General features: G+C 44.3%; 1 protein-coding gene across 3 annotated transcripts in view; it reads right to left on the bottom strand.

Moving 5' to 3' along the window:
• The window catches only part of DDR2 (discoidin domain receptor tyrosine kinase 2), a 167,643-nt gene that overhangs the window by 34,789 nt on the left and 115,670 nt on the right, over positions 1–17,184 (bottom strand). For all 3 annotated transcript variants that reach the window (XM_076000338.1, XM_076000339.1, XM_012768649.3), the window contains 4 exons: positions 3,869–3,971; positions 2,532–2,763; positions 1,735–1,882; positions 1,247–1,352 (listed from right to left, as the gene is read on the bottom strand). In XM_076000338.1, coding sequence (XP_075856453.1) covers positions 1,247–1,352; positions 1,735–1,882; positions 2,532–2,763; positions 3,869–3,971 — 589 coding nt within the window. The remainder of the gene's footprint in view (positions 1–1,246; positions 1,353–1,734; positions 1,883–2,531; positions 2,764–3,868; positions 3,972–17,184) is intronic.

Genomic DNA, 17,184 nt, shown 5'->3' with positions numbered 1-17,184 from the left:
GTAGTAACCTATATCCTGTTTGAACTTCATTCCAAATTGTGAGCTCCTCGCAGGTAAAATCCATGCCTTCATTATCTTTGAATATCTGCCACGCCTAGCCAAATTCCTTGCAGTAGCAGTTAACAAAGATTTTTTAAACTAAATGGAATTCAACTGATCTCTCATTTCCTCAATGGCTTGAGTCTATGCCTGCTGGGGTGTGGCTGAGTGAAAGAATGCCAAGAGAGAGTTCAAGCAACTAGGGAAGAACAATGACTAAAGAGAAGGAAAGGAAATGACTAGAAGTAGAAGACTAGATGACTCAGGCCTTCCTCCAAGGGATAGCAGCTGGGGGTACCGGTTTATTCTCCACACCTAAGCCAATGGAAGGCTGCAATTCCACACTCCCCTTCCTGAGACTCACTAATATCTTCCTCTCTTAACTGCTATCAACCTCCATCATCTGGTCTGGACTTTATTATGGTCTGACCATTCTCCCAGGCTCAACCTTTGCAGATAAAAACCGAGCTAGGAGAGAAAACTATTGGAGTGGGCGAGAAGAATGGTGAGGTGGGATAGGCAGAACCATCTTTCATCCAACCTTAAATTCCTCCTGTAACTGAATGTACTTCTCTGCCATGGCTCTCCATTGAGCTGTGCCAGGCCAACTCACTGGTCTGTTCTGCTGTTCTCTGCTCCAGCGTCTCCTAGAGACAGGCCATCCTGTCCTCAGCCCTGCCTCCTTCCTTCTACTATCTTCTACCTACCTTCCTCCACTCCAGTCTTCATCTCATCCTGGAAACTTTCCTTGTCTACCATAAGCCTTAACAGTTTCCCTCTTTTCACAATTTCTAAAGCTTTTGTATTTATGGAGTCCCTTCTTCCTAAACTTCTTGACCTGCCCAATTTATTGTACTTATTACTTCAATTCTCTGGCCCTGTGTTTCCATAATTAGACCAATATTTATGTCAGACCATATGTCCTGCTTTGAGGGTCAAAAATATGGCTACCATACTTAGAGCTATACCCTTTGCTTTGTGTAATTTATTGTTGTTTTCTGTGTGATTACCTTGTCTTCCCAAACTAGGCTTTAATTTCCTTGGAAATAAAGATCATGTGTGCTCCTTCGTCTAAGTTATCTCAAAATGCCTAGGATAGGGACTAGTTTGTTGATTGATTGATTATTGCTCCCAAGCCATGATAAAATCTTCTTCTTTCTTAATGGCCATTTTCCCATTCTGATAAGCAAAGTTTCTTGGAATTTACCTGTACCCAACAGCCCCATCGTAGACAGAATCGTTCAGATAAATGATGGAGCCTCCAGGGAGCACAAACTGCTGCCCAGCGGGAGCATTGTAAGACACCAAGCCATCTGCCAAAGGAAACACAGCTGTGTCAGTGCCTTTGGGGAAAAAAATGTGCCCACCGCTCAGACCAGTGGGAGCCATGTGAGGTTTCAAGGGGGCGAGCTTGCACAGCGTGTCCACCAGGACTCAATCTGGGCACACAGGGAGCACTACTGAGGAGCACTCCTCAGTGGCAGTCAGCATAGTGATTCTGAACACATTATTCCAGGTGTGGGGCACCAAGCCACAGGTTAATGAGCAATGCTCCTTTCTCTGCTTTACCTAAGAGGGAATCACTTCATTCCAGAGGCAACTGATCCCATCCCTTTCTGATTTGATTATCTTTATTGTTCCCCAGGAGTTTTGGTTTTTAAAAAGATCTGCAAGCTCCCTGTGCTAGAGACCTACCTAGCCAGACACAGCCGTAAAGCTCCACCCTCATGCACACATTCATGGAGTGGTCAGTGACTGGAATGAACCGGACAAATCTGGCCACGATGGGTGGTTCCAAGTCCTTTAGGAAAATGTCATAGGGGTTACTGTTTCCATCCAGCACCTGAGAAGAGAGGAGAGAGTGAGAAGAGATGATATTAAATCATCCTCACTTTCCTTTTTTTTTTTTGAGACAGAGTCTCGCTTTGCTGCCCAGGCTAGAGTGAGTGCCGTGGCGTCAGCCCAGCTCACAGCAACCTCAAACTTCTGGGCTCACGCAATCCTCCTGCCTCAGCCTCCCGAGTAGCTGGGACTACAGGCATGCACCACCATGCCCGGCTAAATTTTTCTATATATATATATTAATTGGCCAATTAATTTCTTTCTATTTATAGTAGAGACGAGGTCTCGCTCTCACTCAGGCTGGTTTCGAACTCCTGACCTCGAGCAATCCTCCCGCCTCAGCCTCCCAGAGTGCTAGGATTACAGGCGTCAGCCACCGTGCCCGGCCCATCCTCACTTTTCTCCACCCCTCATCACCTTTTTGATGGACCCTCTCCCAGCAGAAAGTATCCACTGAGCTTTCCCAGCAGTCTTGATATTCCTCTCTGTGCCCACTTCCCCCCCTCCCTCACCCTGGGCTGCACATTGACAAGGGCATGCTGGGTCTGTGGACACACCAATCTACACAGACAACTTGTCCTCTTTTTCTTCTAGCTTAAGTCAAAATATGGTCTCAGACATCCCGGGTTCTGGACGTTTCTTCTTTCTACCTGTTTCCCATGCCGGTTCCGCCAAGAGATCCAGCGAGTGCCATCCCGACTGTAATTGATCTTGTACATGGGGGCAAACTCAATGCCATGACCCCCTGCATGGCGCCCCTGGGTCCCCACCAGAGTTATAAAATGTAGGGTGTGCAAGTCAATCTGCAAAAATTCCTTCAGGTCATCAGGTTCCACTGGAATCTCAGGGCACCAGGCTCCATCCCCTTCTTCTGAGTCCAGCCTTGAGAGGTGAGGGGGGGTGGGGGGAGAAGGAGAAACCATGAAACCACAGAGTTGTTTACCGCTCATAGCAAGCAGCTGCCTGGTGCCGTGGGAGAGGGCAGGCTGGGAGCCCAATCCAGATAAACTGTTTGGGTTTTCCCCACAGGTCTGACTGCCACCACAGTACCCATTTGTGGTCAGGTGCCTCTCCCCAGGGCACCACGAAACTCAGAGAGACAGTCACCACCAGGGAGATGGAGGCCTTCAGATCACATGTCACCTTTATTTCCCATCCTGATTTAGAGACCTTGAGGGAAAGAAACCCCTTCTTACCCTCTGTTCCCCTTTGGAGTCATTTCACATCTCCCCTGCCACTTTCGGACTCCGCTTAACAAAGCTAGCCACTTCTCCCTTGGATGTCCAGCAGTGGGAGTGGGGAGGGAGAGAGGGGAGGCCCTCCAGCGAGGCAGGATGGGCACGGCAGCCCAGCAAGCAGCCATGGAAGGGTAAGGTCAGTGCGAGGGTAAGAGCAACTCAGGGGAGTAGTAAATAACCTGGTTTCATTTTATTACCTCCAGGGCAAGCTACCACTGAGCAAAATTGTGAAATCATCATAAGGTTTATTCTGAGAACCTCTTACCACTTTCCCTCTCCCTTTTCTCACCGATGCTACCCACAACTTTGCTGCTCCTTTCCAACCCTACAACCACCAGTGCTTTACAGTGAGTGAGGTTGCACAAACACCCACTGACAAGAGGCATGGACACTAGCTCCCAGCCTCCTCCATAATCTGCCCCTTCCCATAGCTGCCATTTTGGCCCACCTCCTGCATCAGCTCGTGGTGAGAAGGCAGCTAAAGCACATCCACTGGGTATCAATGAACCCATTCACCATGGGTGGTATGGCTCTGGGGCCTCTGTGGTTGGAATGGGGTTGCAAGACCAGCACATGTGGCCAAGCCTTGAATTCTCTCCCTGGAAACATACAGAGCAGGACAGGCCCCCTTGATGTCCTCCCTTCACTCTCACTAGCCCCTGCCAGTACCACTCTTCTGTGTCAGGGCTCTGTGTCCAGGAAATCTGTCCAACCCACCACTCAGGCTTTCCTGAAGCAGCCATCCTCACCTTCCATACTTGGCAGCTGTAGACTCCGACCACTGACTGGAAGCTGAGATGTCTTCATCTGGAATGTGCCCTCCCGACATGCCCAGAGGGTAGCGGCATATAGCTGGACCAAGAGAAACCAAAGAGAAAAGAGAGAACATGCTTTTATTTTGATTTCCAGAGCCCCCTACAAAGAATATCACTGATTATTGAACAGGGAATAAGAGGACTTAAATCTTCCTAAGTCCCTCTATGACCCCAGTTTGACCGCCCTGATTGTAGCAGACTTGTCTTCCTGGCCCTCACTCCAAATACAATTTGAGCTTCCAAGATTAGACCCTTAGCCAAGCCTGTCTTTTTGTCCAAACTCTAATGAGTAATGTGATATAATGTAGTATGCTGATTTATGCTTGGTATTTGGTATAACCCCAGTGGCCCATCTCCATTCTCTTATTAGCAGATGTGTACTTCTAATCAATTTCCCAACAGTAATGAGTCATGCTCCCAATCACCAGGTACCCTTATGGTTTATAGAATTATTTTGTTAGGTAGATAATTTCATGAAACTACAAAGCAAGCCAATAAACTCTCCTATGATGAACATACTATTTTGGCCCCAATTAGCACCATGTTCTGGCCCCTGGCTAAAAATAATAACTTCTGAGCATGGACTTCTATTTTCAACCAAAGACAAAGTAACAGGGATCAGATTTGCACCCTGTGTTAAACAACTAAAAAGTACAAAATATATGAAAATTTAAGTTTTAAGATGATGAACATCAGACAACAAAGGAAAGCAATCTCTGCAAGTCAGGAAACAAAGATGAGCCCTACAACTGTACCAGCTTATTGCCACAAGAATGTGTCTAGGCTACAGCACTATAAGTGAGAACTCAGGAAGAGCCTGGAGAATTTCCTGAGACAAGAAGACAAAGATAAGGGTTCAGAGGGGTCAGGAGGGCTAGCATTATCAGGACATTGAGCTGCCAGACAGAATTCACCATACCTAAATTTTAATTTCAAATAAACAACAAAAAAAGTTTTAGTATAAGTATGTCCCATGCAATAAAAAATAACCAGATTTGTAAAGAAGTAGAAAAATGGAATCCATTGTGAAAAGAAAAAAAAAAAAGGAACCAATTCAGAACTGATTGCATTTCAAAATCCCAATGCCATTTGTTACAGAAATTTAAAAACAACTTTAAAATTCATATGAAACCACAAAAATCCCCAAATACCCAAAGTAATTTTGAAAAGAAGAACAAAGTTGGACATATCACCCTTGCAGATTAAAATATATTATAAAGGTACTTTAAACAGTATGGTACTGGAATAAAAATAGACATATAGACCAATGGACTAGAGAGCCCAGAAAGGACCTACACATAAAACGTCAACTGATCTTCGTCAACGGTGCCAAAAATATGCAATGGGTAAAAAGTAGTCTTGTCAACAAATGGTGCTGGGAAAACTAGATAGCCACATGCAAAAGAATAAAATTAGACTGTTATCACACATCATACACAAAAATCACTCATAATGAATTAAAGATTTAAACATAAAGCCTAAACCTGTAAAACTCCTGGAAGAAAACATAGGGGAAACATTGGTCTAGGCAATGAATTCTTGGATAAGACACCAATAGCACAAGCAACAATAGGTGGAGCTACATTAAACTAAAATCTTCTGCACAACAAAGGAAACAATGAACAGAGTGAAAAGACAACCTTGGGAATGGTAAAACATATTTGTAAACTATATATTTGATAAGGGGTTAATATCCAAAATATATAAGGAACTCATACAACTCAGTAGGGAAAAAAGATAACCTGATTTTAAAATGGGCAAAGAACTTGAATAGACATTTCTTCAAAGAACTCATACAAATGGCCAACAGTTATCTGAAAAGAGGCTCAACATCAGTAATCATTAGAGAAAGGCAAATCAAAACCACAATGAGATAGCACCTCACACCTGTCAGGATGGCTATTATCAAAAAAACCCCCCAAAAGATAACAAATATTGGTGAGGATGTAGAGAGATTGGAACACTTGTACACTGTTGATGGGAATGTAAAATAGGGTAGCTGCTCTGGAAAGCAGTATGGGGGGTCTTCAAACTGTTTAAAATAGAACTACCATATGATCCAGAAATCCCACTTCTGGGTTTAGACCCAAAAGAATCTATGTCAGAATCTCAAAGCAATGTCTCCATTCCTATGTTCGTTGCAGCACTATTCGCAATAAGCAAGACATAGAAATAACCCAAATGTCCATGGGCCGATGAATAGACAAAGAATATGTGGGATATACACACAGTGGAATATTACTCAGTATTACAACAGAAGGAAATTCTACTATTTGCAACAACATAGATAATCCTGGAGGACACTATGCTGCATGATTCCATTTAGATGAGGTATCTAAAATAGCCAAACTCATAGAAAGAGAAAGTAGAAGGATGGTTGCCAAGTACTGGGAGGAGGGAGAAATGGGGAGTTCCTGTTCCAGTGATACAAGTCCACTCATACAAGATGAGTAAGTTCTAGAGATCTGCTGTACAACACTGTGCCTATAATTAACAATAGCATATGTTACACTTAAAAATCTGTCAAGAGCGCAGGTCTCATATCAAGTGTTCTGGTAGTAAAGACAACAATAATAAAGAACTGATTACATTTTGCATCCTACACACTGCACTTGCCTTACCCTAGACCCAGCCCTGCTATTCAGTAACAAAAAGGAACAAGTTGTTGATGCATGCTACAACATGGATAAATTTTTTAAATAATTATGCTGAGTGAAAGAAGTCAGACAAAAAGAGTGCACATCTTATGCTTCTATTTATGTAGAACTCTAGAAAATGCAAACAAGTCAATCTATAGTGACAGCAAGCAGATCAGTGGTTTCCCTGGGGGAGGGAGGAATGGCCAGAGGAATTATAAAGGGGCACAAAGAAATGTTTAGCAGTGATGGATATGGTCATTATCTTGATTATGGTGATGATTTCATGGGTTTATGCATATATCAAAACTGATCAAGTTGCACATGTTCAATGTGTGTAGTTTATTGTATGTCAATTATACTTCAAAAAAACTGTTTTTAAAATAATCATCTCTGGAGCAAAATACTGCACTGAGATTTTGATTTGTATATTTACACTCCCCTTTTCAAAGCAGGTGGCCAGGCAGTCACGATTCTTCACCTCGTGAAAGATTTACGTTTACAGGGTACAAATAAGAAACTGCTTGAAGACAAAGATCTTCCTGGAAAGCCTGCCTCATTGTAAGGGGTGGTAGGGTGGAGCAGAGGTGGCAAGGAGAAAGGTGCTGCAACTTCCCTAGGCTCAGAAGGGGACAGAGGTAGGCAAATCACAGTACTAATAGGTACCAAGCCCCATTTCCTGGACGTGCTCTGGACAGGTGGTGAACATCAGGGGAACAGGTTTCATGTGAGCAGCGTAATGCCCAGGCTCGGCATGGACACAGCAGAATTTCTGTCCCTAAGGAACATCACGGGCTCAGAGAATGGGGATATACACTGCAGCCACGATGAACTGAAGGCAAGAGGGACCTTCTGCCTGTGTCATCCCAACTGAATCTCCTGGATTCTTATCTGCCCCCAGGAAAGGGAGGGATGGTTCTAGGCCCAGGACTAGTTGATGCTTCCAGAAACTGTGGTTAAGCAAAATCAGATGCAGGCAGCTTGGGCAAGAAACATGACCACATACCCAACTGGAACTCTGCTACGTTCACTATCTACTACATTTTCCAGGTTAGATTTGACCCAAGAAGTGAACATGGAAAGTTAATATCATTTTGCCTATTCTCACTGAAAGTACAATTTCTCCACCCAAGGTGATGCGTTCCGCAGATACTCCCTATGCTCCCATCTTAAGGGCAAACCTGAACTCTTTTGGAATGAAGCAACAATTTCTCGAATTCCGTTCTCTGAGAAGTGAAATTGAAGGGAAGAGTAAGGATGAGGAAATGCTAATATCAGATGCCCATGGAGCTGGCATTTTCAATGAGTGAGGTCAATGTGCATTTTATAAATCACACACAGAAAATGGCTCTCTCAGGGGCCTGCTTTGACCCTGCCTCCATGTGGATCCTACACATTATTAAGCGTGCTCAGTGTTTTAATCCTTGGCACCAGTGACTTAATGAACAAGGAGAGGCTTCTGGAGACCTTTAACCTGGGCCACATGCCCCAGTTCAATTTACCAGAGCACTTGCTTTGGCATCTGGGACCCAAGCCCAGCTACTACTAACACAGAACTTTGCTTTCTCTTTGTCACTGTCCCTTGTGTGTGTATCTCCCTCAGGGACCTCCTGGCGAGGAGGCCTGGCTGTGTAAGGCAGGCACTGCTGGCTCCTGTGGCTACAATCCATGTCACACAGTGCCCCCAACTGCCATTTTGACCCTGAAAATGGAGTTCTTAACAAGTTGCAAAGTGCCATTCCATTGCTTACCTTTATTTTTTTATTTTTATTTTTTTTTTACCCTTATAGTAGCCTTACATGTCAGGCAGGGCACACACTATTATTCTCAAAATACGTGCAGGCTAAGCATCCCAAGTCCAAAAGTCCAAAACCCAAAATGCTCCAAAATTCCAAAACTTCTTAAGCACCAACATGAGGCTCAAAGGAAATGCTCACTGGAGCATTTCAGATTTCAGATTTTCTGATCTTGGATGCTCAGCCCGGTAAGCATATATACTATGCAAATATTCCAAAATAAAAAAAAATAAAAAAATCTGAAACCCAAAACACTTCTGGTCCCAAGCATTTGGAATAAGGGTTGCTCAACCTGTAGTATAAGGGCAATAGCCGAAGGCCCACAGCTATTATCAAATAGTAGGGGTTTGACCCAGATCATATTTGTGTCCCAACCCAGTTTGTCGCAATACACCAGAATGTCCCCTCTACTTTAACCAAGAGTGCCCTGCTGCAAGCTGTGCCTTCCAAGATGCCAGGCTGCTGGAGAAACACTGCAGATTAGCAAGAGAGCTGCTCTCCAGCACATTCTCTTCTGAAACTAAAGCTTTGTTCAGAGCCCAGTCCTGTCTCCAACCCCACCATTGCTTTCCAAACCACAGTTTATTTTAATTCCTATATCTATTAATTCATTCCTTCAACAGTTTATTGAGCACTGTGAGAATACGGCAGTAAACAAAACAGACAGAAAACCTTTTGTTAAACAGTATTCATTCCAGTGTGCAGAAACAGGCAATAAGCGAATAAATATATGAGAGAAGATAGCAAGTGCCGTGAAGAAAAATGAAGTATGGAAAAGGAATAGGTGCTCTTTTAGGTAGAAAGATCAAGGAAGGTGCCTCGGAGATGGTGACTTTGAGCAGAGAACTGAGTGAAGGGAGAGACAGCAAGCCAGGTGGCTCTGGAGGGGACAGGTGCTTTATGCAAAGGAAACAGGAAGTGCAAAGGTAAGCCTGAGGACAGAGCATACTCATTGTGGAGGCTGTTTGGGGTGCAGCAAGGAGGCAGTTGACCCAAATTGGAAAGACTAGTTACAGTTATTATGCCAGCCTTCTCCTTTTGCAATGTAATGAACTTGCACTAAGAGCAAGCATTTTTGAGAGAGAACAGTACCAATTGCAATGAATGTCTCTTTCCTTGATTTCTGACTTTTTAAAATATCTTCTATGTAGCATTAGATACATGCTGCTTTGTAATATAATTATTTGTGTGATGTCCTATCTCCCTGGCAGATGGCAAACTTTGAAGTAGGGGCAAGGTGCTGTATATTGTTCATTTTTATTTCTCATTTGGGAGGAGAATAGGTGCTCAAAATATTTACTGAAAAAAGGAGACAAACTTTAGAGACAGATACAGATGTGGAGTAGGAATAATGTTGAATAAAATGCAGGCTCCCTCCAAACCTCATCCCCCAGTCTTTTCCATTTCAGCCAACTTTGCTTTTCCAAGGACTCAAGGCAAAATTCTCCCACCATCCTTGACGTCTTTAGTACCCTGTATCCAGTTCCTCCGCTGATAAGAAATCCTGGTGGTTACCCTAAAAACATCTCCATATCCCACTTACTTCTTCCCACACAGTTTTACTACCATTGTAAGCCAGTTCACTGTCTTCCATCACCAGAAATAATACAACCATCTCTCCTCACTGCTCTCCCTCCGTCCACTTTTCCCCATGCATCTTTTAAACTGTAAGTCAGATCACAAAACTCTTCTGCTCGAAACCCTTCTGCCCTTCAATAACTTCCCATCTCACTCATAATAAAACTCCAACTGTTCCTCCAGGGACCTGCATAACCTGTCCCCTGGCTGTCCTGCACCTTGTCCCCACCCAACTGTCTCCATCAGCCACACTGGCCCCCCTGCTGTTCCTCAAACACACTAAGTATCTTCTTCTCCAGGAATTTGCATTTACTGCCAAGTATTTAATTCAGTAATATAAGAATCTTCATAGGCTTGAGATTCATAGGAGAATATCATAGTTCCCACTTCATAGGAGACTATCATAGTTCCCACTTTTCACGTATTACAATAACATCTCTGAAATCTGGATGCACTTAACAAGTAAATCGTGTCATAGTTTAACAGGCAGCAGTGTTTTCTTCTTAGAGGCGCATCAAGTAATGACGCGTCATAGAGTCAGCAGTTTCTTAAATTCGATGAAAGAGTAAACTAGCACCCATTTAGAAGAATTTATCAAGTGTTAGGCACTATGATAAGTATTTCCTCACTCAATATTTCATGTTTCCGATTGAGCACACATTGTGCCTTAGGAGTTTTAACTGTACAAAGGCATTCGTTGAGTAAATACTAACTCATCTTAGAATCTGACTCCGAAGCCTGTGATAATCATTGAGCTACACGACCTCTGAAAATCGAGGCTTCAAATCCACTCCTGGCTCTACCGCTTATACCATGCGGGATCTGCACAAGCTCCTGGCCCTCTTTGGTTCTCAGTTTCCTCCCGTGGAAAGCAAGGGAGTGCAATTAGGCATTCTTTAAGGCAGTGACCCCTAAAAGTCAGTCCATGGGCCAATTGCTCCAGAACTGCCTGGAAAAGTTTTAGAATACATATTTGTGAGCCTCCTCTTAGAGGTTTTGCTTTGGTATAGCTGAAGCTGAGCCCAAGAACCTACATATTTTCTAAAGTCCCCAGGTTCTGTGGCATGGCCGAGCTTGAGAACCACCACTCCTGGGTCCCTTCCAGCCGGGACACATGATGATTCTCTGGGGCCATGCTGGGAAGTCAGAGAAATCCACATTGACAGTCCCACTGGGTTTTCATTCCCAGCTATCATGCGCCTGCAGACACTGGGCCATGGATGCAGTGAGAACCTCTGCTTCTTGGAACATCCAAAGTAAACTAGAAATGAAGAATGAGGGTCACCCAGGGTGAATCACGATATTGTTGCAAATGACTTCCCCGCCAAGGCAGGGCTCATTCTGGGAACACCAACCAGGAAGTTGTAATAGAGCTGTTGCTGCTGCTACAGCTGCCTCTATGACACATTTCAGCTGGATTTTGAATCCTGGACTTAGAAATCCTTTGTATCCTAACCAAATCCCTCCAGTAACTTTCCTCACTTAGCAGATGAGAAAAATGAAGTAAAAGAGACACAAAGTGCAGAGGTGAGAGGATGGGGACAGATCCACGTAGGAAACTCTGCTATGTGGGATCAAAGGAGTGCCAGTTCCCTTCCAGAAGGCTCTTGCAAGCGCATTTCAGCTGTCATTGTGTTACAGCTGTGGCCCTCAAAGTGTGCTTCCAGCAGCAGCAGCAGCACCTGGGAACTTATTAGTAATGCATATTCTCAGCCTCAGGTTGATCTATTGAATCAGAAACTCTAGCAGGGGGAGGAAGCAGCAAACAGTGTTTCAACCAGCCCTCTAGGTGATGCAAGCTTGAGAACTAGAGCGACTGGGATGGGGGGAGGTAAGTAAGGCTTCAATTCTCCGCACAAAGAACATGTTAAGTGCACCAGTGTCCTCTCCTCCCCGTCCATCCAGCCCTTCCACCATGCAGAGGGCTGTAAGCCAACCAGTGTGGCAACAGCGCTGATGAGAATCGGAAGGGCTCTCCCTGAGTCAGCTTCTGCCTGGAGAACAATACAGAATTCTTGGAGAGGAAGAGTTCAGGAATGGTAGGTGATATGTTTTTCTTGCTGGGAGGCAGTTAAAGGGTCAGAAGTAAACTTGGCCTTTGAGAATCATCCAGTCCTTTAGCAAGTCCTACAAATTCTACATCCTGCAAACTTCTCAAGTTCAGCTATTGCTCTCCTTCTCCACTCCCCCCATGCAGCACCCAACCCCTCCCATCTGGACCACTGTAGTGCCTTCTAGCTCTTCTTCCTCAGCCCTCTATTGTCCCTCTAAGTGAGCTTCCTAAAACTTTAATTTTTTTTTTTCTGAAACAGAGTCTCACTCTGTTGCGGGCTAGAGTGCCATGGCGTCAGCCTAGCTCACAGCAACCTCAAACTCCTGGGCTCAAGCGATCCTTCTGCCTCAGCCTCCCGAGTAGCTGAGACTACAGGCATGTGCCACCATGCCCGGCTAATTCTTTCTATATATTTTTAGTTGGCCAATTAATTTCTTTCTATTTTTAGTAGAGACAGGGTCTCGCTCTTGCTCAGGCTGGTTTCGAACTCCTGACCTCGAGCGATCCACCCGCCTCGGCCTCCCAGAGTGCTAGGGTTACAGGCGTGAGCCTCCGCGCCCGGCCTTAAAACTTTATTCTAACAAGAACTCTCTAACAGTTTTCCACTCTTCTTAAGAAAAATGTGACCTATGAGGTCTGCAATGATCAGGCCTCAGCCTACTCTCTGGCCTTCTCTCTGCCTACCCCCATCCCTGCTCGGCTCTTTGCTCTCCATATCCCAGCACACTGGCCTTGTTTCCATTCCTAAAAGCACAAAGTAGCTCCCAGCCTCAGGGTCTCTGTATGTGATGCTCCCTTTACCGGGGATGCCCATCCTCTCTCCTTCACCCTCCAGCTCTCAGCCTGTCACTCCCCCAGGGGATTCCTCCCAGCCACACCCCACCCACCCCAGTTAGAAATTTCTGTTATATACTCTTCTAACACACCGGTTTTCCGCTATAGCACTTTTCACTCTTGTAATATAAATACAATCTATATTTGTTTAATTTTGGTCTTCCCACTAAACAGCATGTGTTATAAGAACAAGGATCATGCCTATCCTTTTCTCTGCTGTATCTCCAGTTTCTAGTAGGGTATCTGGCATTAAATGAGTGTTCAATAAATGTCTGTTGAAAAGTGATAAAAGAGTTTCCTGTTGTGCATTATTACAGGGTTTAAAAACAAAGTCCTGGGGCTGGGCACGGTGGCTCATGCCTGTAATCCTAGCACTCTGGGACGCCAGGCGGATCACTCAAGGTCAGGAGTTCGAAACCAGCCTGAGCAAGAGTGAGAGCCTGTCTCTACTAAAAATAGAAACAAATTAATTGACCAATTAATATAGAGAGAGAAAAAATTAGCCAGGCATGGTGGCACATGCCTGTAGTCTCAGCTTTTCGGGAGACTGAGGCAGTAGGATTGCTTGAGCCCAGGAGTTTGAGGTTGCTGTGAGTTAGCCTGATGCCGCAGCACTCTAATCTGGACAACAGAGTGACACTCTGTCTCAAAAAAAAAAACAAAGTCCTGGGAATTTCATCAAGGGTAAATTGACAAAATATATGAGGCTTCCTTATAAGTCTGAGTCACCATATGCCTTATTGCAATCTACCTTTCCCTTCATGTATTTAGTCAACAAATGCATTTCTTTAATGAATGTTCATATATTCATTTAATAAATAAGTCTCTGCTGTGTGTCAGGTATTGTTCCGAAGATATACTAGTAAACAAGACAGATAAAATAACTTATCTCATTGACCTTACATTCCAGTAGGGGAGATGGACATAAGACAATAGATTTTCAGTAATCAAATAGACACACTTTGTCTATTTGACAATAGCTATTACTGGCTATTACTATTCAAGTAGTGTGACAAAGCCATGGAAAATACTGAAACATGGAATGGGGATAAAAGCAGTGGGGCTGGGGTTCTTTCAAGTAACAACCTTCAACAAGGAACTTCTGGCCGAGCGCGGTGGCTCACGCCTGTAATCCTAGCACTCTGGGAGGCTGAGGCGGGAGGATTGCTCAAGGTCAGGAATTCGAAACCAGCCTGAACAAGAGCGAGACCCCGTCTCTACTATAAATAGAAAGAAATTAATTGGCCAACTAATATATATAGAAAAAATTAGCCGGGCATGGTGGCGCATGCCTGTAGTCCCAGCTACTCAGGAGGCTGAGGCAGGAGGATCGCTTGAGCCCAGGAGTTTGAGGTTGCTGTGAGCTAGGCTGACGCCACAGCACTCACTCTAGCCTGGGAAACAAAGTAAGACTCTGTCTCAAAAAAAAATAAAAAAAAAACAAAAAAACAAGGAACTTCTATTTCACCTGTGTTTGTTTACCTCTTCATTGAAGTTGTGAGTAGTTCTGAGAACAATAATCATGTCAGGTTCTCCCTTTTCCCCTCAGCACCTGCCAGCACACAGCACCCATTATGTGATTAACACACATTTGGCAAATAAATAAGTAGACAAAAAGGCAGGGAGGGCTGCAAGCATTACAAGCCTTCTTCAGACAATGAAAGTTAGACTGGAAGTCTAGAAATCTGGACAAAGCAATGTAAGGATGAGGATAGGAAATTCAGAGATAAGAAAATGGGCAAAGTTTCTTGGTCAATCTGTACTCCCAGGAGCCTCAGAGAAAGGGCCCAGGAAAATGGACAAGCTGATCTTGGATGGCCTTTCTCATCCTACTGGATCTTTGGAACCAGAAGAAGCCCAGGGCAATCAACGTGGCACTTCTCAGCAGTACCAGTGTGGTTTTCCCATTGAATATGCCTATTTTCGGTACACTCCTCCTGTGGAAGGGATCCCAGCCAACAGTGAAGACGCAGAACTGCCAAGTTGGCACATGTCCTAAATGTCAGGTCCCCTCACTTTTCCCCAAGTCCCCTTGCGTGTTCATCAGAGCCCACCCATCTGTCTTCCTTACATTGTAAAACGTAAAGAAGCATGAAAACGTAGGGAATAGCAAGGGAAACAAGAGCCCCTGCAGCAAATAAGTATTTTGCCTGCTGAGTTGTCTTAGTGGTTTCCTGATGCTTCCACTACCCACCAATCTCCTGGACAGAGAAGCCGATTCACTTTCCAGTTTCCCAGAGTGGAAAACTACCAGCACAGGCCGCTGCGTGCCCAGCAGGGAGCCCCAGCTCTCCAAGTTCTGGTAGGGCCTGGCAGGCAGGCTGAGGAGAAGCAGCTGCCACCAAGCCCCAGCTTCCCAAGAATTATTTTTCATACTCCCCTGCCAACGCTGAGAGCCTGAAAGGGCTGCTTGTTTCACGATGTTTACCGTCTCACTACCAGCTCCAGACCACGGGCTCCCCGTCAATGAGTGCCCTATATGCGGCTTCCAGGAAAACACACACATGGCCCATGTGAGGCCTGAGGCACAGAGAGCTGCCACCTGGGCCTTGCTGGACACAGGGGAGACAAGACTGACAGGGGGGCCCCAACTGGGGTTAACTGGGGAGGGGGCCCAAGCCAATGTATGGCCTAAAGCAACATCTGCAATCACAAAAGTTTACAGCCAGGAAGGCAATTTAAGAACCCAACCTCTCTCGTGGCTTTAGGCGAAATATCAGAACCTCTGAGGCCCACAAAACGTGAACCGACTTACTCAAGGACACACAGATGATTGGTGTAACCAGGATTGAAACTCAAGTCTCCTGATCCCTGGTTCTTCCTTCTTCAACCCCAGGCTACCATGATCAAATGACAAGAGAGTCCAATTAAAGAAGCTGTCACCAGAGCTCCCTGCTCCCCACGAGCTCCACGTAGCCGGCTACTTCCAGCTGGTTCACTGTGCAGATAAGTTTCGACACGACAGGATTGCACCGGGGGCCAAGACAGATTGTTTGTGGTTTTTTGTTTTCTTCAGTCTACAGGGTTATTCTTTAGGTATGATGGGGCTATTTCATTAAGATCTCTTTTACCCAAGTTGAAATTCCCCTTAGGAATAGCCCTTTAGGACTGCAGGTTTCCTGAAAGCCCAAAATATTTTCCAGAAACAATTATCACAGAGCTCCAGGAGGGCAGTCCCCAAGCTGTAGTGGGTTTCAGGGTACAAGATATGAACCAGACAATGCGTTCTTCTTCCTGGTTAACGAAGTCAGTGAAGCCTTCACAGTAAAACGGTATATCCTCTCCCCCAACAAGGAGGTAAGTTTAAAAGACAGCTGGGTTGCCATGAAGGTCACGCATTGAGAAGAAAACTGGATCATGGTTTGGAATCATGATAGGTTTATACTTAAAACTTGATTCTTCCAATTCCAAATGTGAGACTCCAAAACTAGTTACCAAACCTCTGTGAATGTCAATTTTCTCATCTTTAATAATCCTGCCAAGTAGGATTGTTGTAGAGATTTGATATAATAAATAGATTAGATACTATTTATTTTTAAATTATTTAAATTATTTTTACTCTGACTCATTCAATAAAGATTGGAGTTGGTTTCCAAAGTTGCATAAGTTAAAAAGTAAAAAATAAATAAGTGACAAAATATAGATAAGAGGAAAAGAGAATATGAACAATAAGATAAGCTAGAGCTAAGATTAACATATAAAATATATTACATTTGGTTCTATACTATTGATTGCTGATAGGCTTCAACTTTGACTCTGAGCTTCCTAGCAGTCAATTCAAAAAATGAAACATAATCAATTAACATGAATCACAGTGGCAGCAAAGCACAAGTTACCTTTTTATTTTTGTTTCCAGGTGTGATGGAGTAGCTTGCAGTAATCAGCACTTCCCCAAGAGTAACTGGAAAAGCTAGATAAAATTCATAAGTCATCTATTTGGAGGTATTTGATAGCTGCTGAAGAAATGAGAATAGAGACACTAAGATATCAAAGTAGGGAGAATCTCAAGAGAGGTGAGGGAACTTCTGCAGCCACTGTTAGCCATTTGCCAATTTGGAGCAGGTGCAAGAGGCTGACTCTGGGCTTGGCCCTGGTAGAGGTCACTACAGGACAAAATCAGCAGAGCGTTTGAAGGAGACCTGGGATCCATTGAGCAGGCAGCAATTGTCTTGCTCAGCGCATGTGCCAAATGCTGGGGCTGTGTGGAGGTGGAATGTAAAAAGCCTAAGGAGAAACTCTCTGAAAAGCCAAACTAAGTTTTCGAGAGTCTTATAAAACAAGGGTTAAAGTTTAGGACCTGCCAGGAAGAGAGAACACGCAGGAGTTTTTAAGAAGCATTGAATGACTGAGAGT

The sequence above is a fragment of the Microcebus murinus genome, chromosome 2 (assembly GCF_040939455.1).
Source record: "Microcebus murinus isolate Inina chromosome 2, M.murinus_Inina_mat1.0, whole genome shotgun sequence".
In the NCBI taxonomy this organism is placed as follows: Eukaryota; Metazoa; Chordata; class Mammalia; order Primates; family Cheirogaleidae; genus Microcebus; species Microcebus murinus.
The sequence above is the reverse complement of the archived record's forward strand: the minus strand, read 5'-3'. Positions and strand labels throughout refer to the sequence as shown.